The sequence below is a fragment of the Xylocopa sonorina genome, chromosome 7 (assembly GCF_050948175.1).
Source record: "Xylocopa sonorina isolate GNS202 chromosome 7, iyXylSono1_principal, whole genome shotgun sequence".
In the NCBI taxonomy this organism is placed as follows: Eukaryota; Metazoa; Arthropoda; class Insecta; order Hymenoptera; family Apidae; genus Xylocopa; species Xylocopa sonorina.
In genome coordinates, this window is record NC_135199.1 from 2,332,782 (window position 1) to 2,359,320 (window position 26,539).

At 38.2% G+C, this 26,539-nt stretch overlaps 1 protein-coding gene and 1 long non-coding RNA gene across 4 annotated transcripts in view; one reads left to right on the forward strand and one right to left on the reverse strand.

The window, feature by feature from the left end:
* The window catches only part of Cnn (phosphodiesterase 4D interacting protein centrosomin), a 35,238-nt gene that overhangs the window by 2,030 nt on the left and 6,669 nt on the right, over positions 1–26,539 (forward strand). Inside the window, exons 1-8 of one of the 3 annotated variants that reach the window (XM_076898476.1) lie at positions 815–1,243; positions 8,855–8,910; positions 21,474–21,691; positions 21,875–22,046; positions 22,369–22,508; positions 23,341–23,751; positions 23,856–24,086; positions 24,208–24,561. In XM_076898476.1, the coding sequence (XP_076754591.1) occupies positions 1,122–1,243; positions 8,855–8,910; positions 21,474–21,691; positions 21,875–22,046; positions 22,369–22,508; positions 23,341–23,751; positions 23,856–24,086; positions 24,208–24,561 (1,704 nt within the window). In that variant the 5' untranslated portion in view covers positions 815–1,121. Of the gene's footprint in view, positions 1–814; positions 1,244–8,854; positions 8,911–16,707; positions 16,962–21,473; positions 21,692–21,874; positions 22,047–22,368; positions 22,509–23,340; positions 23,752–23,855; positions 24,087–24,207; positions 24,562–26,539 lie in introns of those variants that run through there. The other 2 variants (XM_076898477.1, XM_076898478.1) reach the window with 2 other exon arrangements.
* On the reverse strand, positions 11,641–14,161 carry LOC143425305 (uncharacterized). The gene is made up of 2 exons (XR_013102023.1): positions 13,673–14,161; positions 11,641–11,779 (listed from the first exon to the last, which is right to left on the reverse strand). It is a non-coding gene; the product is annotated as an uncharacterized LOC143425305 (long non-coding RNA).

Consider the following 26,539-nt stretch of genomic DNA (forward strand, 5'->3'; position numbering starts at 1 on the left):
TGCGTTCTCCGTTCGTTCTTTATCTTCGTTCCGCCGTTCTACTCCGCCGTCACCCTCGCCGTAGCCCAATCGGTTGGGGTCCATGCTTCGGCCTGCGTTGCTCTTCGACCAGCCACACGAATCTCCCGACCTTAAACCCTCCGCCGCTCGTACCTCCCCTCGAACCGAACGCGAGCTGTGTCCCTGCCTGCGTTCAGTCGCGTTCAATCAGCCGCTAGAGTAGGGACTGTCTCAGTGTCGCAGCGTGTGCTGTCCGCACTGTTTTCCTTTCGTTTCATCCGAAGTGTACACGCGTTAATCGTTATCGATAAAAGGCGAACGTGCGGTCAGGAGGACTGACTTTCTCAGTCAGAAGTTCGTTGCAATCCCATCTCGAGTGTGTTCGTTTCTTCGTCGACGCAATGGAAGACGATAGACGACCGGCGAGAAAACTGCTATTACTCTTCTCTAAGAGGACTGTGCTAAAATACAAACTGCTGATTCAGTGACACGGTGCTGTTTTCTGGTCTCGACGCATACCAGACTGTGTTGCTGTCGTCGGTTCTTTTTTTCTCCTTCTTCTGTCTCTGTCACGAGTAGAACACGTTGAATAGTTTTGCGCAAGGAGAAAAGAAGTGTTTGGTGAACAAGAGGAGGAACATGCGTTGGGACTTTCTGCCGTCTTCAGCGAGAGAGTTACCTCCGCATTGATCGGTCCAGAAGCATATATAGGTCGACCGTGATAACACAGTTTCACTCACTCAGGGGAACGGATATATTTCGACTGTCGGATGTATTAGGTCACGACGTCGAACCACGCACAATTATACAATTGTATCGAAAGGGCAACTTTTGTTGCTCCGTTCTCAATAAGACTGACCAAAGGACAAGCTCGAGTATATTGACACTTCGTGCCAAATAAACGTGCCAAAGTGGTTCATTGAAAGTACAAGTTGTTTAGTATTATAACAAGGCTCTATTATTGCCACTGTTTTTTATTACGGTTGTTACCCTCGTTGTTATAGTTTTATTCGTAAGTTCGTTTTATACAGAGACGCGCGTGTGACTCTTTTACGAGGTACCCCCCCTGTCCAAGGACTGTTTTATTTGTACGGGAAGCTGTATTATCGTGCACCATACAGATGAGGAACAATTACCGCAATATGTTTTTCGCCGGCTACGGATATTCCAATCAAAACCAAAACAACCCACCCTCGCCCAACAGATCTAGCGTCTGGGGTAGCGTTTACAGTCCGTTTCGAAAGTAAGTATCTCACGACTAATTTCTCTGGCAGTATCGTTATTGTTTCTATCGTGATTATTCAAACGATCCAATTGACACTGCTTTTATGCAAAACAAGAAAACAGAAGTTTCGAAAGTGGTTATTACTTTCCGTACAATGAATGCAATGTAAGTTGTAATCGGTGTTATACATATGATTCAACATCCTACGGTGACGAATTAAACAGGAAAATTTGAACTACTGCTTGGAACGTCAAGTGACGTTTATTATATGTAATAAAAGTGATTCACGTGTTGTTGTAAAGGTAATATAAATTTCAAATGTATACGTATACTTGCTGATACTAAATTGGATCGATTATACGTCTTGATACGGCGTCATTCTTAGGTAATAGATACCCTTATGTTGGAGTTTCCTTTCACAATATTTAATAAAGAGCATTAAAAGGAAAGAACGTTTCATGCTTAGCGTTCCTTCAATAAAGTTCATTTACAAGCTGATATAATAATTGTATGCAGTCCACTGTATGAAAATAAAAAATTCAGTAGTCTATAGCGAAATTCGTCAATGAATAAAAGTTTAAGGCCACATAAAAGATATCCCTCCTTTGGTTTGCTAAATTTAGCTCTGTTTGTCGTGAACATTTTGGGATAAAACCTTGCTCTGTTAGTTTCTCGATACACGAAAGGAGGAGGGTTCGGTTTGACAGCTTCAAATAACAACATCAAATGTTTCATTGTGGATCAGCAGAATCAAAGGAGCCGCTAAATGCAGCTTCTTCCTTTGCCTGCGCATCGTTTCGGCATATACACACGTATATGCGAACTTGAGAATAGTCAGATGTTTGACAGGAATCATTTACTTTGCATCTCAATTGATTAGTTCCAATTCGTTGTTTCGTTTAATGTACATAATTGAGTTCATAGGTACTATAGAATATTAGCTAAACACTACGGGTGTTGTCATATATATTTAAATACTGCTTAAACGAGTAATAATAATTTGATTCATTCATGAACAGCATGTAACACGAAAACAACTTTTACCATACTTTCTCTTCGACTGGCTGGTTTTTTGTATTTATTCGACCGTTGCCTATTTCAAATTTATTGCATGTTCAACGTTGCTCTTTACCTCACTTTCGTTTTAATTTCGTTAACCGCAATTTCTCTATTGTTTCATGGACACTTATGAACCTAGTACAGGTTTCATAGATCCATAAAATTTGCGAATTCCTTTTATTATCCTTCTGCTCCGTTAAGAATCCTTCTATTCCCTTCCGATAGTTCTCCACAATACGGAATATCTATTTATAATCTATTGCCAAGTTTTGTTTGAACGGTTAAAGCGAGGTATATATAATATTTACTCGGCATCATGCTGGCTGGTTCGACCTAGGAAAAGTACCGCAAGGGGTTGGTATCCGTTTCTCGGGGTACAAATACCGGCCCAATTGTTTTGTTCGTCAGATGAGTCACAAGTAAACCGTAATGATTAATAGTTTGCTTAGCGAGCTATTTATACAAGCGAAAAGTATTAGAGACGAGTAAATCCGCTGTTTACTTACATATAGACCCTGGTCGAGTTTGCGGTTAGACACCGATAGCTTCTTCAAATGCGAGTCCCGATTCATCGACTTTCAAATTTTGTATTCATCGTATCATGAAATTTAATTAACGTTCACGCTTTTACGTTTTAAGTCGTAGTCTATTTTCTTCCGCAAATGTTATTGGATCGTAGAGTAAATGTTAAGTTTATCGAAAGGAAACAGCAGTTTTGAGTTAATAGAGCTGCATTCAATTGTATTTTATTCAAGCATCGTTGAATATTTGATTGTACGAGGTCAGCGCACTAACGATTATACGAGTCATTTTCATTGTATCACATTGTTCAAATGTTGTGCCGGCACATACGCATTTACGAGCAACAGAAGATTTCCATTGTTTCGAAACTCTCCTTTAAATATCATCTAGCAATGACTTCAAATTTATAACCTGTGCGGGGTGATACTTTTTTTAAAACTCCTTAGTTTAATTGCCCTGATAGCAGTAGCTCTTATTATATTATGTAGTTAATATTCTTAAATGACACTAAAATTTAATAAAATCATTAGTAACACAATCTGGCAAGAACAAATAAATTATATATATATATATATATATATATATATATATATATATATATATATATATATATAGCGTAGCACACTAGTTGGTAGAGTAAAATCCCATTTGTCTAGTAATGGTAATTCTTTAAGAAACACAGGAAACCCGTTGAGTTCGTCGCGAAAAGGTCGTGACAGACCGTATGAATCGCCTAGTATCGCGATACATCATACTAAATCGCATCGATCTAGATGCGTATACGTTCGCCGAGTGTTGCATGTATTCACTAAAGCCTTAATGAACACTTTCGCCCACTGAACACCCACACTGCCGGACATAAGAAGTCTGGATCGGTCTATAAACAACGTTTCCATTCGACAGGGCCGAGCTAATTGTTTAACTGGGCAAGTTAATACGTTTAACGATCCGGTAATTGAGGGAACTTTGCACGTCAACGCGAACGCGCTCGTTCTAATATTGTTCAACGCCACATTCTGCAGGATAATACCGCGGTAAAATTTGATTCATAGAATTACTCCCAATGGAAGCATAAGGTGATTCTTTGCTCGTTATCATCGCGCAGTACCGTTCGTGTTAATGATTTGAAGTAAGCGAAATAAGTGGAAGGAATCGATGTGTTATTTCGCGTGCTAAACCAAACTACAATATTATTAAATGATAGAAAATTTACTATTTTTAATTTAGTATATTTGATAATGGCCTAATTAAATGTCTTGAATATTAGCTTTTCGCATTTCGGGCGTTTTATAATAATTAATAGAACCGAAATGATTGAAGACATTCAAAATATCGGTGAACTTTATTGACCTTTCAATGGCAACACGTATGGCTTTAATGGTTTGCTTGTGTTTTATCTTCTGAAACGATACGTTGTTAATTCGGGGTTTGTTGATGATTTTTGTTGAAAAATTCCGATTCTTGATCGCAACAACGCACGTGCCAAACACTGCCAATAAATCGAATCAAATATTTTTGATCGAATCATACTTTAGCCAGAGAAAGAGAACCATACTATGGATAATGATACAGGGAAGAAGAAGAAGATATTCTGAATTAGTCTCGTTCTATCTGTTCTACTCATCGAGAAATTAATCTCAACCAATATATTTTAAGCGACCTAATCAGTCACACGATAAAGATCTTATATGACCTAGGAATCTCAATTGAGAAAATGGTACTCCATAACAAGCGATTAAAGCTTGAACTGCCTGCTCCTGCCATTCGGTCCATGCCACCATATCTGCTCCCCAGTATTGATTACTTAAACAACCATCCACCATCTTGTTAGATGACGACAACTCTGTTATTTCACAAAACTATTTCCATTCTTATCAATGCTCTGTCGATAGGACATCGTCGTAAATGTATAACATCTTCATCTTCTCAATCAATTGCATCGAATTTTCATTAACGTGTAGAAAGTTGATCAATCGGAAGTGATTACTAAGTTTGCTAATTGATTTATCAATTTTTTTTTCAAACTTTTCGAGAGATAAAGGTAGACAGGTAAAAATACAATATTTATTGCATCGCTTTACTGCATCGAATGTTTACACGACGTACTCAACTATATAGTTTTTTACGTATCTGATCGATTTCTGTGTATGCGAAACGTGACAACGACTCCCTTTTGCATATTTCAAAATGCGTTATGAATTATGTAACGAATCTATTGCGACTAATTGTAGATTTATAAACGACACAGATGGTCGCTTTATTTATTCGTATAATTAGTTTCTACGTCAGCTTTGTCATCTTTATTTCGCAACGAATATTCGAGAAACTAATAAACGATTGTCTTTAAAAATGTTTTTAACTATGTTTCAACTGCGATAAACACAAATTACATTCATAATGGAGCTCGACATTAATAGTAATTTCAGTTTCAGTGCATGAAATTGGAAATCATATGACAAATTACGTACACGATTTAATAGCAGTAAAAAAGTTTCAGAGGTAATTAATACAGCTAGCATATATAATTGTAAAAGAAATTCTACCAAAAAGGGTTGAACGAAAATTAATAACGTTATATACAACGATGTAAAAATAATTTTTTAAGACGATATTATACAAATTTATTACTCGAAAATTGATTAGAACGTAAAATTGTCATACTTTATAGTGGATCCATTTTATTTTACGTTAAAATTTATTTCCTTGATTAAAACTTTTAAAGAGCTGCTTTTTTAAATATTAATGCATTACAAGTTAATAGCCAGTAGAAAACATTATCAATGTCAGGCGGTTACCTTCAGCCTCAATAACGTAATTTGCAACAGTTCCTGCGGTGACTCATCTTTCAACCGTTCTTCTTTTCAACCCTACACCCCTTTCGTCTTTCTTTAACCTCGTATAACCAGAACTTTACTTGACAAATCGAAGCTATAACATAATGTTGTAAAAATAAGGGATTGACTTCAAAAAAAAAGAAAAAAAAAACAGCAAATTACCAGAAAACTTAAACAATAATAGATGCGTAATGTCCAAGTAACATGGCGTTATACAGGATTCGCTAGCGGCCAGCGCAACGCAGACAGCCACCCAAGCCCAAAACTTATTGCCCACGCATCGCGAGGGCTTTCCGCATTTTCATTCGAGTTTAAGGTGCCACGTGCCAACTAATACACGTGTTTTGTGGCCGATCGTGGATGTCACGGCTGCGCGACTCTCTTTACGTAAGCCAACCCTGCCTCGTAAAGTGGTCAATAATAATATCAGCACAGTAACACCCTTCGGGCCGATCGCCTCGCGTTCGTTTCGGCCTGGACATCAGTTCAGAGATGTTCCAAGATTCTGAGAAGTCTGGATCCAGCTTAATTCCGCGCGGACGTAAGGGGTTGCGCTTAATATATATCCGAGTCGGATGTTGGGGTGCAGTCGAACGGAGGAGGCTACGCGTGGTTTTTTGGGGCCCCGGCTCCCGAGTTACGAACGGGATTACGTATGTACATACACGAGTCCATAAATATTCGGGCTACTTGGTTGATTTGCAGTAATGGGCCGTGAATGGTACCGGAACGCGTTAATTAATGATAAATTGGTAACTAACAGCAATGCGTATGATCTTTTTATGGACCCTAGGGAGACCACGAGTATTAAAATCGAATACGTGATTTCCTAATATACCATGTCTCTATTTGCCCAGAAGAATAGTTTCTATTTAAATCGTAATCTTACACATTCGAAAATCGAATTGTTTGATGATAAGGAGCTGTTCTAATAATAAAGTAATTCTATTCAGTTTGTTAACCGAGGATGTCAATTTCATTGTTACATATACGTAACAATAAAGCTGACAAGCTTTATTAAATCGTCAAAGCGTCGTACATTTTTCATTTTGTAATTAAATTGCACCGTCTTAAAATGAAACGAGTGTCTGGACACTTTTTAACGGTAGCGTATGTACGCTCGCTGCTTGTAAATAGACTGCGCTAAAAAAATGACTGGTCCCGTCCCTCCTCTTTGAACCAATGGAAAGATGAGGACCACTAATGACGCGCCGGAGATCCGGGAGACTGTATGTCATTTTTAACTTTAAATGCGCGTGTTAAGTTTTACCATTAGGTTGCAACACGATGTAGTTGCTGATTTTACGAAGACGTTTATTGTTTTTTTTTTTAGGAAATAGAATTTATTCGGTTGAAACTTGTATTACATTATTATACAATATAATACTTAATATTATCTTTCTTTCATTAAGAAAAATAGTAAAATTCATATCGTTTCTCTAGCGTTCTCTAACGTTCGCTGTACCGTACGAGTTTCTATTTTTCAGAAGTTCTTATTTAACGAACTCTAAATAAATTTTTTTCCATTTTCGGCTGCGCTCACCGAGACCGCCAAAGCTGAAGGCGGATTTCTAAAAACGTAAACTCTCCCCGAAGCCAGGGTGGTCGGAGTTTCCAGACTGCACGGTGCTCCCGAATAATAGCGGAACTCTTAGAACTTGTTAAGATCGGCGACAAACCGCTGGAGGGACGTTATTCGTTAATTACTCATTTTACATTTCAACGGTGGCCAAGCAGGAATAGCGTTTGGATGAAATCTAAATTAAACCTTTCTGGAAATTCTGCATTTCCTTATTGCTCGCTCGCGGTTTGAAGTGGTCCGCAGTTATATATCACTGACATGTCACACGAATGGTTTTACATCAAGTTAAACCGTCTCTCGTTAGAACGATGAAAATTGCTAGTCAAAATCTGGGTCACGTTTAATTATAACGGATCGTTTCTTAAATTCTGCCAGGTGTCGCGTTGGAAACGTTTGGAGTACGGATGGCAATTTGTCTCGAGATTAAGGATCTATTCGATCCATATCTTTAAATACGAACTTTTACGATATTTAAGTAAACTTTAGGTAAATCAGACAAAATTGTAAGAAATTTCTCGAGGAACGTATTTTAGATCCTTGAAATTTAATCCTATTAAATTCGGTGGACCATAATTCCAGTATGTTTTTTTAGGCTGTCATAATTTCGATTGATTAATCCTTTATCTCTGTGCGCAAATTGCGTCCTTAGAGCAAATGCTTGTCTTAACCAGCCATCGCTCTGGAAATAGATGGTAATCTTCATATTAATCCTTTTTAAAGGTTTCATCTAATACGGTCTAGTTCGTAGAGTCTATTTCCTGTGGAATCAGGAGGCACCACGTGCCTCTGCTCCATTTTTGGCTCTATTCTGAAAATAAACAGCCTTTATGCTTCAGTCGCGCGTCCTTCCGTTATCGTCTTGACGATACACAAGTACAATTTGTGTTCGTCGATCTTTTTTTACAATTGTTGTGGAACGACGTTAAGGTTGCGCGTGTTCTATTTTAGTCAGAACAAGGTAATATTATGAAATATGCCACTATAACATTTTTCCTCGAATTGTATGGTAATTGTATGTTTATAACATAATTAATCATATTCATTATCTACTAACGTATGAGATGAAAGTAGATAGCTTTTTGTATTTAATATCAGAAATGCAAATAATGCTGTTACTACCTAGTAATGTATTAGTATAATACTATCTATCGAAAATATCTGTTCCGTACTGAAACAGAAAAACGGACACTTGGGGGTTTCGCTGGCGAGGTTTATGGTACGATCGACAATAGAGGCTATTTTCGAGTTGCACCTGTCCAGTCCTTTCTAGCATGTTCTTAAGAATTTCTAAGTTTTACATTCAATAGCTATTGTCGTACCATATAAACGCAGTATACCCGAGGAGTAATCAGCAACACGTGGACCTAACGGTTCTTACGCTGACCTGGACGAACACCATAACACCCTGGCCGGGAAAACCGAGGTCCTCAAGTCAGTTCAGGTATCGTCCCACCCTTACCGGGAGAAAGCTCTCCAAACGCGCATGCAAGGGCGATTGGTGACAACTAAAAAACGAATGTTTTACAAATACTCAACGAACGATTTAACCACGGATGATCAATTTTAAATAATTATTATGAAATAGTCAGTTAATGATTAATTGTGACTTTTGTTTCTTCTTTTTTGTTGCAGCACAAATTTATCGTTGCAGGACATTACGATGGGTCAGGCTCCATCAATAATGATTGGTAAGTATTGATTTTTAAACCAACAATTGAAATACACGTTTTTAATTCGTTTTCCATTTTAAAATCATACGTTTGTTGATGAAACCATCAGTCAGCGTACATATAGGTAAAGCGATATACATTTTCGACTTAGCAAATGGCGCGTTAAGATTGATGCGACTAATTCAAGGATCAATGAGTCGTAAACATTTTTCAAATGTCTATCAATCATCTGGATAGACCGGATGTAATTTTACGGTGTGCGATCAAAGAAGATCGTTGCGTAAGAATCGATTGTGTTTATCATTTACGATGGTGAGTTGAATGGGGGCGCGTGGATGCGTCTATGGATGTTCCTCTAGATTAACTGATTGCTTAAACGAGAGGACACCGATATTGGCGTTGACAATGGAGCGATCAGTTACCTTCCTCTTTCCCTAGCGAAACTACCTTTATTGCCTATTTCCCTTTGAGCAATTGACCCTCTATCGACATCGGTAATAGGCAACGAACAGCTGCTTGGAAAATAATCACACGTCCTAGATATAGGATCGTGTTATACAAAACATATTAAACTTGACCTCTTGCTTTTCTGATTTCTTTTAAAAAGAAGTATGTAGATTACGAATGATAAATAATAGATAATTATTTGCAAATCTGTTTCGGCTTGATTACACTTGGTCTGCACGCGTACGCACGTTAGTACCATTTCGCTGGTTTTATTTATTCAAGACTGATTACATCTGACCCAATTCACGCGACATTCGTATATATAACACGTAGCAATGGGATTTAAAACAGCTACCAACTGATGTCCAACATCCACAAGTCTTCCTCCAACCATGTAAATACCTTCTACTTTTTTTTTTTATGCCAGAAACTTTCACACCTCTAGAATATATATATATTATACCAACAAAGAGCTATTATACAGGGTGGGCCAGTAATTCTTAGCCCCTCAGATGTCTTCGAAACTATAAGTGGAGTGTAAGTGGAAGTATGTCGGATATTTGAAGGTCAGCTTCATTTTTTTTAAATGGATCGAACATTTTAAAACGAGTTCAAGGATCGAGTGCTCCATATAAATTGTTGTTTGGCGATCAGCATTTATCAGGCAAATGTTTTTCGAGCTACAAAGACATCCGGGGATACACGTTGAAGTAACAATAGCCGCTGGACCAGTTGGCGTAATAAAGTCGACGGGAATTCGCACGGCGTGGCGTCTCGGTAATTGCATCTATCGCGATGAAAACGGGGCAACGAACCTTGTTCCACGCTGCTACAGCTATTTTACGTTTACGCAGACGCCGACGCTGACGCCGACGGCGACGTAATCTTTCGTCTACTACAACACACAGGGGTGTTCACGTGTCCCTGGTTCTTGACGAGAAACCTCTTCCTCTCGAACGATGACGAATACTCCCTATCCGTCCCTAATTAATCTGCGACCGCTCGGAAACCCTCTTACGATCCGCATCGATTTATTCAACATTTTTGAAACCGAGAAACTTTCCGAGGTTCTAGCACTAGGAACAACTTATGGCCGATCGCCAAAACCTGGCCATACTAGCCTGGTCGCTTTGTAGTAACGCATAAATTTGGCCGTTGGTAAACGAATCTGTGCCAGACTCGGCCGACATCTCGCCCCGGTTCTATCCGCGTTTCCGTGATCCATGATCTATAGATAAAGATCGCACATGCCCGTCGTTCCACGTTGATTTTCGTTTACCCGGGACGAAACATTACGGCTCCGTTTACGACAGCTGGACCCGGCATGCCTAGAACACGACTTTTTCGCGACTTTTTTATTTATTATATAGGTCGTATCACTGTAGGAATAAGAAAATTCTCCAATTATAACTATAACGTAATGTTGGTAGATAAATTTAGGACCAATGGAAATTGATATCCGAGTTTGTCAGCTTTTTGTTTAATACCGATCGTTACTGACTACTGAGAGCGAATCGCAGACTAGATATAACGAGACAGTTGATTTTCAAGCACAGTGGAAAGGTTTGAAAGCGAAGAGTGAAATGGAAAGGAGTAACTTCCCACTCGCTTATTACTACCAACACGAAATCATAATCAGAATGATATCTTGAACATAAATTGACATATGCAATCCTTTGTTTAAAGCAGTCGGAGCCTGATAACTGCAGTAGATATTAGCCGGGAAATATAATAATGTAGGTTATATGTGGGAGGGTCCGGGTGAGATCTAGGTACCATTTCGAAAAAAATATCTCATATTTTTGTTTCGCCATTTTATGAAAAGATGTTGCTACTAATGAAAGACACAGGATGTAAGATACACGAGGTTAATATTTGATTACGATATCTTTAGAGATAATCGGGAATTTTAACATCGATAAGATACGAGTTCCTTAATTCCGCGTTGCATTACTAGGATGAAACACGCGTGACCGTAGAATGGTTGGTTTCAAGTGATTCCTTAAGATTAAATCTCGTTACGTCGCCTCGCGAAATGTTTGCTGGTCATTAAGGGACCATTTTATACGAAGAATTTCTCCAATACATCCAGATCAAGAGTTCACGAGTGGAATTATCGACTGTATCGTCGGTTTTCTTCTGCTGTTCTTTTATTTTCTTTGAAAGGGAAAGCACTTGCTCTTTTGGAATATATTTTTCAAAGTAATTCGACGCTCGACCGTTTACATAAGTCGTGATGCGTCGTGATGCGTCGTGATGCGTCGTGATGCGTCGTGATGCGTCGTAATGCATCGTACGCAGAGTAGCCTGGTATCCAATACAGATTTCGCATTCCTAACAGCGGGCGAAAGTTTGGACGATAGGAGAGTCTGGCCAGCTGGAGAAACAAACATTTCGCCACGGTTGGACAATGCACCGCGGTGTGTGCATCGTGTCTTATCTGGAAAATAAAATCGCGTTTGTTAAACGTCGAAATTGTCCGCCAAGGTGGCGAATAACGGCGGCTGTTGTACCACACGGGAACACGTTACCGAAATAAATACGGAGTCGCGACATGTTTCCCCTGCTCCGTCTGACCGCGGAACCCACCGAAATAAATAGAGCACCGCTTCCTGTAATTTGAGATCGCGAAAAACACTTTTCGAAGATGAATCGAGGGCTTTTGGTTTGACCGCGGGTATGCTGTACTGATTACGTGGTTAATTCGCGGATGATGCAGTGCTTTCACCGCTTCGGTACCGTGATACGTGATAGGGATGATATTCTGCGTTTTATTATATAACATGTGTTACACCATTGTAGTGTTATTCACTGTGTCTAGGAAAAAAAAGAATTATCGCTTGCGGGAGGTATCGGTGAAAAAGGCTTCTCTCAGCATCGTAGATATTCGGCAAATGGAAATTTCTTTTTCGTATTAAGGACAAATATAATAAATGATTTCGGATGAATGACAGTGTTCCTAGTATTACGTAAAATCGAATACACATTGATGTCGAATAAGTCCGTCAGACAACAAATTTTAACAAATGAAACACTTCACGTATACGCTATTGTTTGAATAGATAGCATTTAAGCGCCGCACGTAATTTGTTAAACGGTTAAATAACGAACGTGGGCTGCTCTTAAAATTAATTGTCCGTTTCTGAATTACAAACTTGCAGTCATCTTCATTTATACTTTGACATGATTGGGATTGAGCCAGACGCCTACATGTCTATGAAAACCTGCTGCCTTTATGAACTGAATAATTCAAACGCTCATGCTATTTTTATGTATTAGCGCACATAAAATAGCAAACGCGTACATAACAAACTTTTATCGTCGAGGGTTGATCTTTACATTGTCTTACACGATTAATTTTCGATTTAATGGTTTAGGGAGAAATAATTATACTTTAATACAATTATACTTTATTGATAAAACAAGAAATAACGATCTGAAAATCGATCAATTTCGCTTGACATTTAACTTGTCGACTTTTGCAGAGTTAAATAACACAAGATTCAGGATATTCACAGAAAGTGATCGTAGATTCGATAGAAAGATATCGTAGATCGTGAATACTGCGGTACTGTAAGTTTTCGATAAATTTGCAGATTCGCTGTAATAAAAATGAAACTGTAACATCTTGGCATACCGGTGTCAAATAAACCTGCTAGCTTTGAAGAGGCAGGAGACAAGAATGTTGTTTCAAGCACGCGTGTAGATGTGACATCGTTGGGTTGCTAATTTGTAGATTTATTCGCAGTTTTATTGTACTCGACACTCGCGATTCGCGGTGTATCTAACTTTAGATGATGCTAGCATGCAAGTTGGATAAATAGATGAACGGGTCGAAGAACACAGAGGGACAGAAGTGTGACAAATCCGTAGCAAGCTTACGGTTTGTTAATTCTGTGAATTTTCATTATCCCCTCGAAGATATTGAACTTAATCTTTTAATTCGATAGTGGTATTAAAAAACTTAGAAAAATACAATACGTACTTTTATTAGCAACTGGACATGACTATATACGTCTGTAGAGTTCAAGTGGTCATACGTGACTATTTCCTCTCTCGTTATAACTAGCTCACATGTGGCCAAGTAAGGCTACCTCGTATCTTCGACCGACAGTATACATAGTCTATACATATATGATTATGCATGTGTCCACGCGTATGTAACTACACATCGGACTCACGTGTAAGTTGAACGAACTTGCTGCGTTAATCTTAAAGTACAGAGTAACAGAGAGAAGGTCGTTAGAAAAGCGTTTTCCGAAATTACTTAAGAATCTTCGCCAAGAGGAAAATGCTGGGGAACTTTTTGGCCAATCCAACGGAGGTGTATTACCTTTGCGCGGTGTCCAAACGGAGCGAGCCGAAATAACCGCGAGGTCTGACCGCCTCTTTCTGCTCCCGATCCGTGGATCCGCAATTAATAGGCCGATGGTAACCGATGAAATTACAATTGCGTGCGCTCACGTTCTCGAGACTATTTCTCGTGACTTTAATTACAGCGCACATCGGGCTACGTCCGACAGACAGGCACACGCCGTAGGGGCTGGAGAGTGGCCTGCCAAAATAAAGATAGTTCAAACGCTGGTTCTGGCCTAAATGTGTCATCTATAAATACGCGAGCCCCGCGTTCGCTCGACAAAGCCACCGGCACCAGTCGATATTGCATTTGCACCGATACCTGAATCGCGGATATTCGCCGATCGATTCTCGAAAACGAGGGGATTCGCGCGGTAGCTGCGCGCTACAGCAACCGCCATCATTCTCTAACGGGGATGTTTTAGCGGACGTTTAACTTTACCGATAGCTTCTTGACGTGCGAGAAACCTTCTCTGCACGTGTATACCTTCGGATCGACCCAGGTTCCTTGGAATAGACGTCCAATTCGAGACCCTTGAATTGGAGGCTGGGGGTACCTTTGCAGAGTACGTGTAAATTATTCTACTAATTATTGAAGTTTAAAAGTAAATAGCGTTGCAAAGATTAAAGGATGAAAATAATTGTTGGCATTACATATTTTGTTTGGTTTGAAGTACCCTCTTATTTCTGAACACGTGAGGGTAGGCAGAGTGTAATTTATATCGACAGGGGCTGGAACACGTGCGTTTGACACTGCGCAGGAACTGCAATGGGGGTGGAACTCGAGTGGTAACAGGACTCGTTTGGAATTCGAGGCGCAGTTAGAACCATAAGAGGGAAATGCATGTTCGTAGGATATGACAGCTTCCTGCGATCAATCTCACGTATGAACCTAGGATAGGATTTGTTTCCTGTTGGAAATCTTTTATTATATGTTTGTCTTCCGTGTATAGGAGCAATAATAGCAATAATTGCATTCTGACAATAATCACGAAATGGAAACGTGTTTTTCTTTAAGACTTTACTGGTACTACTAACGTAATTCACGCATGAAAATATTCTATAGTCCCAACTACTCTGTTAATTAGTTCATTTCAATCGATCTATAGGTAGAAACACTAATACTGCCGAGGAGCTTTCACAACTTTGTCTGGCGAGTTTAAAATTAGCTCGGTGCTTTGACATCTTAACCTGATGACTGATTTGAAAGGGAAATTGACTTATTACTTCTTACTTCGGAAGAAACAATGAAACAGTGGTAAAATACTGTGACAAAGGCATCTTTTCGGAAGAAATAAATAATATTCACTAGAAACTGTTACAGCGTAAAACTACTAAAGACATTTCAATCCAGCTTAAAATTTTATTAGCACCGGAAATAGTCGTGCTTTAAGGACTTTTTCCTTACTATACATCATATAAAGCAATTTGAAATAGAAATTTAGTCGTAGTAATAATAATAATTAAGGAGCCGTTACTTGCCTAGAATTCTCGTCTTTCTAACAATAGCTATATTATATTTCATTGTTATAGTCGAGGTGCTCCTTAAGTTTATTACCCGGTACGGTCAATTCGGGACATACGACAATGCCCCGTGCATCACACGGGGGTAAATTTTTACCTGCAAACTAACCCTAGCTAGAGAAACATATTTAGGTGAAAAACTTGGATCACAATTCCTATCAACGCCAGTCCACGCACATTATTGTTTGATATACGCGCTACAACAATTATTATGAGTGTATGTTCGAAGAAGAAAACCAGATTCTCACAATTTTCCTAGCATAGTAGATCTACATTACTTGAAATATCGTTTTTACCTTTAAAATAAAGCCTATTTATGTTCTCAAACGTTATTATACCTTTCGGCATCCAAATTAGGCAAAGTGAGCATTTAAGAAAGTTATCTTTCACACGAAACATTAGTTTGCTCACGTCTGAACAATAACAAGTTTTCAATCAAACATCATAAATCTGATTATCAACAGTTCGCTATTATTTCTCTTCTTTCTTTCTCCCGTGATTCGAATCGAGTATCGATCACTTTATTTCCCGTGAAACTAATTTTAGAAAATCACATCGTTACATAGGTAGCTCTAACCCACGCTCAACGCGCCAACTTGATTTTCTGAGATTGACGAACTTTTATATATATATATATATATATATATATATATATATATTATATATATTTATATATATATATATATGTATGTATGTATCACGTATTCCATCGAACTTGACTGGTTCGAATAATTTCTTTTCGTTATCACTCACGGGGAGCACTAATTCATTACTATATTCAATTACACAAATATATATGAATCATGTGAGTGCAATTTTAATGCAACTGTTGCGTATTTATATTCTTAATCAATTCTATATCATTTGCTATTTTTATAATACATACTTCTCACTGTCTGCATAACTCATTCGTTATCTTCCAATACTATTATTTACTATACTAATTTTAATGATCTGTATATGTAAGTATACAGAAACATGGAACTCATTTCTAACTGTTATGGAGTATGTACGACTATTACTACATATTACTTCTACTGAATCAATTAAAGTCTTCTTTCATCATTCCCAAAGATACTGACGTAGCGTAACAACAGCAAAGATCAGTTCCCACACCCTTGTTATCATAATTATCACGTACACAAAATAATGGTCAACGATATATGACGATAAGGGTGTATGATGGGGGACATAAAATTGAAAAACATAAGATATTCGAAGGAACGAGGCTACGCAACATTCGAAAGATAATTTCCTCAAAGAATGCCGCATCGTCGAGTGCATGCATTCCATTATCAACTCCATTTCCAACCGACAACGGATTTCGCCCGGAAAGATTCCTGCTTGATTGTTCCTGTGTCGCGTAGTTGTAGCTCGACGAATCCTTGAAACGGCTATCTACGTCTATACCCAGCACGTGAAGACGATATATGCTAGGAATATAATTTTAACTGCACGTTATTGCGATGTAAACTTTGCCGCTGCTCTGCCATTCTGTCTCAGTTTGCGTTCGCACGGTCGTCGTGGAAGGACCTACGAATTATCACGGCGAGGGACCAGCCAGTGCTCTTTACCCTGTTACTTTCCCCTGCGCGTTTAGCTCGACCGTCGAACCTGCTCTGTAAAATGTGACCATTTCGGAAGATTTCCACGTGGCATGGGATGTGGTAGGTCGCGCCCAAACGCTTCGACCTCCCTTGATAACATCCAGAACAGGCCAATACAAGTCCACGTTATGTTCGGTACGAAACCTTACTTTAGACCCTTTCAGTGTTAAGTTATTTTCCGGGACTGGTTCGTGTTTTACGATTTATTTTATCGATGACGGCCGCGCACCAATTTTTTCTAGTTTCGCTACCATTGTTTTCGGTCATTGTACAAAGAAATTTCTATATTTTTCTATACTTGTCAAATAACAATCGAAAGTGCAAGCTTTGTGCAATGGAATCGAAATCGATCACGCGTGCTACGACCGCACAGCATTCAAAGGGTTAAATGTACTATTATATCTTTTACATAATTATAGTTTATATCGTATTTATCGTTTGCTGACAACAATTGGTTTAGTGTTCTATCGTCGAATTTGAAAGGAGATATTCTCAAGAGTCAGTGTTCTTATTCTTTTGAAATCTATGATTTAATTTATTGATTCTGAACGTTACTTTGTGCATTTAAGTTTGTTGGATAATTCATTTTAAAAGGAGAATAGTGGGTTGAATTACTTTGTCTGGACCTGCTCGATTACTTGAAACGTTTCAAGTAATCTATTAATTGCTACATGGAAAGATTAATTTCTCATAGTATATGGAAAATGGAATTGTGTAGAAACAGTATCTAATCGTTCATGAATAGGCGTGTAATCTTTCAATGATCGAACGTAAGAGTGGAAAGAAGAGGTTCGGGTACATTGGATTACGTAACAGACCGCGTTGCTCTGTCGATAATGCGGCTGCTATCTTTAAAATTATCTACGCACGTCTTGCAGACGTATTTGCAATAGATATCTATCACTGGGAACTGCATAAAAAATATTGGCATAGATAAAACGCCTTCTCGAATTGCAATTTAAAAAATTGCACTTCAATTTTCAGTTTGTATACTCGAGCATTTTACGTTGTATGCTAGCAAAATAAGTCGTTCAATGTTCTTTGTGAAATATTCTATTATAAGACCTTGTTCGTTTGGTATAAACAAAAACAGATCATCTGAAACTGCTGATTTATTTTACTGTAATAGAATAGAGATTGGATGTGTGATTATTTAAGTGGATGTTCGTTTAAATTTCTTGTTTGACTGTAATGGATTTTCCATGTTCTTATACATGTACGTATATTTTAATAATGAATGGTAAGATTTCAATATTTAGATCCTGCAATTATAAAATGGTGCAAAGTGTTTTAATATAAATTTCTTTATTCTAAATTGCAGCGTATAATTTTTGCTAAATATCTGCCAAAATTTTGCAAATGTCCACTCGAATAGAATCGCAGATATTTGTATAAGTATAATACGTGTAAGTACGCAGTGTACATATATTTAGTATGCAGCCGATATGTTGTAAACATGTTTTCGACGATAATGATAGTTATATGCATACGCATATGTTTGCACGCATAAATTGGTATGTCGAAAAATCCACTAAAGACACGAGACCGCTATTAATAACTTACTACAGATCGGTATGCTGTGCGTGCACCAAATGCACGAGAAATGTATACGAAGTACCCCAAAAATATGCGGTATGCGCAGAACATGCATTATACAAATATAACGAATACATTTTTACATTTTTACATGTATTTCCTGTTTTCCAGTGCGCTTTGCATAAATGTACGTAATTTAAATTTATTGTAATTACGTTCGTGCATTTGTTAGGCACAGCCTGCCCCGTCCATCCTTTGGCCATTTCCTCCCGTTTAAAGAAGAATTATCAATTAATCTGTTAAATGTTTACCTTGGTGAATAAACCCAATATTCATCTCTCTCTCTCTCTCTCTCTCTCTCTCTCTCTCTCTCTCTCTCTCTCTCTCTCTCTCTCTCTCTCTCTCTCTCTCTCTCTCTCTCTCTCTCTCTCTCTGCGCTGAATTATGTTGCACAAAGAAAGGTCATACCACAAACGGCCGAGCTTAATAGACTATATTAAAGCATAAACGGCAACGTGCTCTCTCGCATGCTTCGTTGCTCCGTTGCCAGAACTCCTAATCATCGAGATACATTATTCTCATTCGTGTTTCCTTTATATTTCAATGGTGTCTTTTAAGCTCGTATATTTCTTCATAACTTGACCGATTCTTTCCATTTTCGTTGGTTTTCTTGATACTTGGAACACGAATCGAACTGGAATGCATTTTGAACGTTCTAACATCACTTTGAAGATATTTCTGCTGAAATTCCGAGCCGTAGAACATGGATAAGCTCTACGTCGTACGTGATAAATCACTCCAGTCTTCGTGCGTCTCTGATCGCGATCAAACAGTAAGAAATAAGAGTCGTACAATAATGGTAGCGGTGTATTTAAGCGTAATCCCCGGATGAGTAATAACGATTATGGGATGGGTAAAAATTTTTCATCTGGGTTTGCGGGAATCTGCGAAGCTTTTGTTTCGTAGCGTCGGTACGTCAGGATCTGTGGCTTCGAGCCATGTTTCCTGGTGTTATTCACGCAGACCTTTATCTTCTTGCGTCTTTGTTTTGCCAGCTACACGTCTCGATCGCCGTAAAACTTTGAAAATCCTTTCCACTCTGAAATAATTTCCCCGCTAAAAGTAACGAAACGAAGTTGAAGGTATTCGTTGTTGCCTTGTTCTCTCTTTCTCGATTTCGAATAGAAATTGCTTAGGTCTTGGTTAATGCACGTTTGTAGAAGTCATTAACCGCGCGACGAATGCATCTCCTCTCTCGAGGTGGAGAGAAAGAATAGAAGACGAACATGGCAAGTAGGACAAAGGGAAAAAGGAAAAGAGGAGAATGAAGAGCCGGAAAAATGTGCGTCAAACGAGCATCGAAGAGGACGTTACTGACTATCATCCGAAAGGCTTAACGGCGCTTGGTGGCACGCCAAAAAAATTTAAAGGGAGCAAGACGGTGGCGGCGCCCGTTTAGCATCGCGAAATTGGCATCGGTCACGTAGCTCGAACGAATTCGAGAATAGGATCGATTCAACCTTCAATCATTGCAACAAGCGCATCTGGAGAAAACCATTCGTTCGGATCGAACACGAGCGATTTACAGCAACCCTGTGCCCATTAGTCACGCAACCTAGCGCACCAGGATCGCGTCCTTAAAAGGGACCTAATCGCGACCGGTTTATCTTTAGTTTCGCGTTGACAAAATCGTATTTGCATCGCGTACTGCCGACCGTTGCCCATAAACGGGACACGTCCGTTTGATCATCCCCGCTCTGCCGCGCCGTCTGTTTCGATTGGCAGAACTTCAAACGCGATACACCGTGCCTTCTATAGAATCGGCCAGAATTCAAACTACCGCCCGCCAATTTATCGAAATTAAACAAACCTGATAAAAAACCGGAGTCTCTTTTTAAAAGCCTCCACGCCATCGTAATGACAATACAAGCTTGAGTCTGACCGTTGCAACGTTTCGATGTATTCGTTCTGACGCATACATCAGAGAAGCATGCGTTTGACGCGCATATAGGGAATCCCGCGTTTCATGTAGTCTCGAATGCGCTCGTAGATAAGGTTATCGATAGGGGCTCGTCTTTTATTCGCGATCTTGCAATTCAGATAGGTTCAATCGAAAGTCAATGGGCACGGGTTGAGAAGACTTTAATTGTCAGAACTGAAAGTGTGATCGTACAAAATTTGGGTGCTTCTAACCGATACGTAAATGTAGAGAAGGTAAAGTCATCAACGGCTGATCGACGCAAACGCGTTTCTCGTTTCTGTGATCGGATCGGCTCGACTCGGCTCGACTCGGCTCGGCTCGGCTCGTAAAAGACGCGAAAGGGTAAAAATCTCACGAGTATCCGGGATTGGGAACTCATCAATGTTCCCAGCGCTAGAAATGACTTAAGGAAAATTCCAACTTTAACGGTATACCCTGTTGCACAGGGTTAATCATGCAAAGTAAGAATTTCTTTCACCAACGGATCATTTTTTAATAAAAAAGTTTTAATAAAAAAAGAAAATAACGATTCAAATAGTCGAGAATTTTGTTGATTCATTTGTTCGTACATACGATATCCTTTAAATGGGCGTATTTTTTATGTTATTTTCAATTGTATGTATGATCGATTTGGAGCGCGTAACTTAGATTAATTGAAACGTAGCTCTTTTCGATATTACCCCTACAGAGGTTTCATAGACGGTTTAGAGAGCTTTAATTAAGCAAATCAGTCGCACAGGCAGAAATTGAAACCATCTGATTATTCAGGCCACGTTTTAATAGTCATAATAAATTTATATGTTTACTGATTAGTTAAAATCCAGATATATAATCAAATCACTTGATTTTAATAATAATAATAGTAATAATAATAATAATAATAATAATAATAATAATAATAATAATAATAATAATATAACAATAATAATAATAATATAATAATAATAATAATAATAATAATAATAATAATAATAATAATAATAATATAACAATAATAATAATATAATAATAATAATAATAATAATAATAATAATAATAATAATAATAATAATAATAACAGTAACGATATCGTGTTTTTTACAGCATTTAAGAGAAAATTTGATGATTGAGTAGTTACTTACTTATTACAGGCACAAATGCGAGATCGCCTGGCAAGACTTCCCCAACGGGGTTGATCGGGACAAGGGATGGGACTGGAATCGGTAGAACGATGAAGGAATACGAAGATCAGCTGGAGGCTCTAAAAAAGGAGAATTTCAATCTTAAATTGCGAATCTACTTTCTTGAGGAGCGAATGGGAATTACATCGGCAGATGAGAATGCCATCAAGAAAAACATTGAATTGAAGGTTTCTGTAAATTACAAATCAGTGTTACCTGTCTACGCTTCGATTTTAAGTTGAACCGTCGATATTTCGAATGTTATCAACATTTATTTTACTGGAAGTAAAGATCCAGTGGAAACAACTGAATAAATTGGAGTTCGATTTGTAATAGCTACTTTTAATCATCTCTGTTCTTTCCACTGTTAGGTTGAAATTGAATCGCTGAGAAAAGAATTGGTCGAGAAGCAGGAACTTCTCAGTCAAGCAGCCAAAGCGTTCGAATTAATCGAAGAACAGAAAGAAGCTTCTTCGAGGAATCAAGCTCAGTATCAACAGTCACTTGAGAATGAGCGAGAAAAAATTAGGAAGCTTGAAAAGGGTAAGTGATAACATATTTAAGGAATAGATATTATATTATACCGTTGCCACAGTTTGATGTGCCTGTTCAATTTTTTAAATCAAACATCAAATAATTGCCATGAAAATAAAAATATATTAGAATCCGTTGACTCAATGATGCAATTTCACAATATTGAACTTTCGTCAGCCTGTAATAACAGTACATCAGACAGTTTCGCGATCATAATTAAATCGTTGCACCACTAAATTCTTTCTTTGATTTATTCGCCTTTCGCTACTCGCGAGACTGATTTATCGTGGGTGCGATGAAAATTTTGTCACTGCCCTCTCTGTTCGGACAGAATTAGCGGAATACCAGGAAAAGGTAAATGATGCATCCATCTACTATAAGGAAGCTTTCGGCATTACGCCAGAAAAGGCGCTGGAGAACGAGGAGAAATTACATCAAATGGAAGAACTCGTAGCATCACTAGAAGCCGAGGTAAGATGGTACGGGAAAGGTTAATGCATTGACACCATAAATGAAAAATATGTTCAAATGACAGAAAGATTCCACCAATTCTTTCACCTTTCTATTTTTAATTAATTTTATTTTCTATTTTATTTTTGGACTAAAATATTAAATTCTCATTGTATCTTCTGTTGGTTTGTAGATTACTAACACTAACGTCTGTTATTCTCTTTTCCTTTTTTATCTTAGTTTTTAATTTATTATCAGGATATCTGAAAAAGTATACGTTTCTTTGAAGTGCATTCCTATAGAAAAGATTGGCTGATTCTAAAAAAGAACGACACTGTTCACAGGAATTGATAAGTAAATTCTTCCACGCCCTACTTGCTTTTCCTTTTTGTATGTGTCTGTACATTTTCAACGCTATCTTTGTTCACTTCCCTCCGTTGCCACGACAAGAATGCGTACTTGATAAGCGGGCTATCGTTATTCAAGAAAAAAAGGCAAAAAAAAAATTAATCAGTCTGTCCCCGTTAGTGGACGAGTACGCATCGTGAATATTTACATAGTATTTGAAGGAAATTTCTCTATTTTCATGGATCAAGAGACAAAAGATTATCATCTAAACTTACATCTTCTTTCATAAATTATGAATACCGTACTATTTGAAACAAATCACCATTGTTTTTTCTGTTATATAAACAAATCTTTAGCTTCAAAGAAACTTTTGCGTTAATTCTATCGTTAACACAATTATTCCCATTATTGTATATTCCGTGTATTCCCATTAATCAATGGCTAGCGTACACGTGGTGTTCGTGAAGTGCAATTGTAACGGGTGATAATTCACGATTGAACGTAGGTGAAGCAGGTGACGAGCAGCTTGGACGAGGAACGGGTCTGGGCACAAGAGCTTGAGAGCGAAAGGGATGAATTCAGAGAACGTTTAGAGGCTGAGACGCGTTTGAGGGAAAATTTGGACGCTGAAAGGCTGCAAGACATCGAATCACTGCGGGAGAAAGTAAAAGAACTGGAGGAACAGCTGCTGAAAAGGGAGACTCACGTTCAGCAGTGTAGAAACGAGCTCCTCGAGAAAGAAAGAGTCATCAAGGAAAAAAGTTCGCAGCTGGATGAGAAGTGTCGGATGTACGAAGAGTTGAACGTGGTTTCGGAGAAAAGGAAGAAGCAAGTCGATCAGTTAAGGACGTCTATAAAAACCAGGGACGACGCCCTTACAGATCTGAACAACAAACATCGTGCACTGCTCTCTCAGGTAATCCTAACGTTTGTTGAGTGGCTTAGATGTTTGAATTTTCGTATAATAACGATAAAAAAACGTTATTACAATTAATACGATTAAACGAACTTTTATTATAGTTCGAAAACGGCTATGCCAAAAGATCACCGCCCAGCAGTCCGTCGACTATGAATCCAATTGAGGATCCCTTGCTAGCAAGAATGGGACAGAAGATAACTTGCGTCCAAGGGACGACGAAGAGAGGAAACACTTGTCTTGATTGGGAACCAAATCGAGAAAGGTCAACGAGAGTGAAGTCGCCGATACAAGCTCTTGGTGGGGAAGTCAAAGACGTGAGAGATTTAATCAAGGTTCGTCGCAGAAACTTTTCATATCTGTCTCTTTTTAAAGCAGCATGCATTTCATCGTACGTCAATAAAAATGTGTAATAAATTGATCATTTTACGAGTACCAATTGCCTATTTAATACAGGAATTGGAAGAAAGGGATAATGAATTGAAACGTCAGGAAGAAGCGCGAAAGCAATTGGTCCTGAAGTTATGCAATATGCAGAAACACGTCGAGACGACGGATTACAAGCTGAAGAAATTAGAAGGTGAACACGAGAAAGCGATCAAGACTATTCAAGGTTTCATGGAACGGCAGCAACAATTGGAAAACGCGAAGAAGAGGAAGGAACAGAAGATTATGGAATTGGAGATCGAACTGAATAGGCTACGAGAATGTGAGAACGTAAAGACGGCAAGAGACGGGCATAATCAGTTCGTGCGAAGAGACTTCAGCGCCGACGTGACGGACGATCCAGAACGTGATCCCAGCAATCAGGTCGACATCATGATTTTTCGACTTTGCATGGTTGTCTCTACATTTCTGAAGGATCATATAGCGGTCAAAATTTGTTCGTTAGGCTTAAGACTGGGTGGTATTGTTTCAAGTTTCTCCAACTCATTGATAGACACGTAACCTAAATTGCAAAATACAAGAGTTTTATATTTATCGAATTTACGCATTCGAATGAACAGTCGACTATAACAGTCGTAGGCTGTATGACCATTCTCAAATGTAGAGACAACAGTTGGAATTGTAACGCATTCCGCTTGTAATAAGGAAAAACGAGCCACGGAATGGCTTAGTGTTATCAAACGTTTCTCTTTCTTTCAGAGATACTGAACATTCACCTAACATCTTCTACATACTTCTACTTCTCCTTTACTGCTTTATCGCCATCATCACTCTCACTGCATGACACTTATCGCTTTGGGGCACTGTTTGTTACTTTTCGATATATCCTTACCGATGAACCGAAAATTGCGACCACGAGTAGCTCTCTGCGCTGTTCAACATGTACGCATAAAACATTTAAACATACAAATCCAACACTCGATTCGAGTTCTAATTTCGAATTTTAAATTAACGATACAGCTTTAGAGTTCAAGTCCTTCGTTGACGATGTTTCATTTTTTCCTTTCTTCCGTTGGTATTCTTGTTCTCATTTAATTTCGTTACTTCATTCAGAATAAAATGACTAGTATTTATTTTATTCACTTTTCGTGCTTTTCGTTAAGAAACGATTGTGATTATTATTCCTTTTGGAATGGCATGGCATGTACGAAAAGGTGTCTTTAATTCGTGTATTATGTCTCAAACGAAATTATCTTTAGAGTAGATTATAGCATACTGCTGTCAGGGTACAAGCAGTGGCAGTATTTTTATTTTATGTAAGTTTGATGCCGGAAACGATCTTTTTAATACCATTAACTGGATTTTAATAAATTTTTGTACAATTTTTTACATCACTCTAATAACTAATTACTCCACGACATCGCATTATCTGCATAACTCATTCTGACTAACTGCATAACACATTTACTTTTCCAAACGTGACGCTGAATGAAAAGTATTTAAGATAGTTTTCTTCACATTTTTAAACAAATCAGCAATTTGTTGTTAAAGCTTTTAAAAAAATAAATCGATTACACATTTTTCGCATTCACGTATTGATTGATTGTCTAATTTTGTTGAGTCTTTAAACATTAACATAATTGATATTGATTACGTTTGGAAATATTATTTTTCAAATTGTTTCCGCGTTTGAAAATCACGATCACAGATTTCAAATGTTTTGAATAATTCAGTGTTTTCTCAATTCTGCTTCGAAACTCATCCATGGACGAATCTATATTTAGTTTAATTAGGCTACACAGGCCAAGGCTCCAGTTTCCCAAGGGGTTCCAAAATCCAAATTTACATCCAAGTTCGTTCCCGTACGATTTTTTCTCCTTGCATACTTCACATTTTTTTGTCGTGTCAAATTAACGACCTTACAAAATAAATGGATTCCTACTTCTGGATTCCGTTGTATTAATATTAACTCTACACTTTCATCGTGATACATGATAAATTACGATAAATCAAATCGACGATTATCAAAACAGTACCCGTAATTAATACATTACCTTTTAAATCGAAGTACTCTAATGGAAGTCAGTTCTAAAGGCCAAGGCGCCTAATTCAGTTCTTTCAAACTACTTACCTCCATTATTCGACTTAATCATACTATTAAAGCATACTTGACCTCGTTCTTTCGAGTATTTTAACTTTCTTCAGCTACATCAATACAGAACCGGGGTAATTACGTCTCAAACGAAATTACGCTAATGGCAGAGGCCTTTAAGATTCAGTAGCCTAATTCAGTACCTCTCTCAAAGTTCACTGGTCACTGATGACAGTAATCCTACGCACGAATTCCATGACGAACGAGCACGAATCTCTGCTAAATCCTGTCCAACAGTAGACAAAGTAA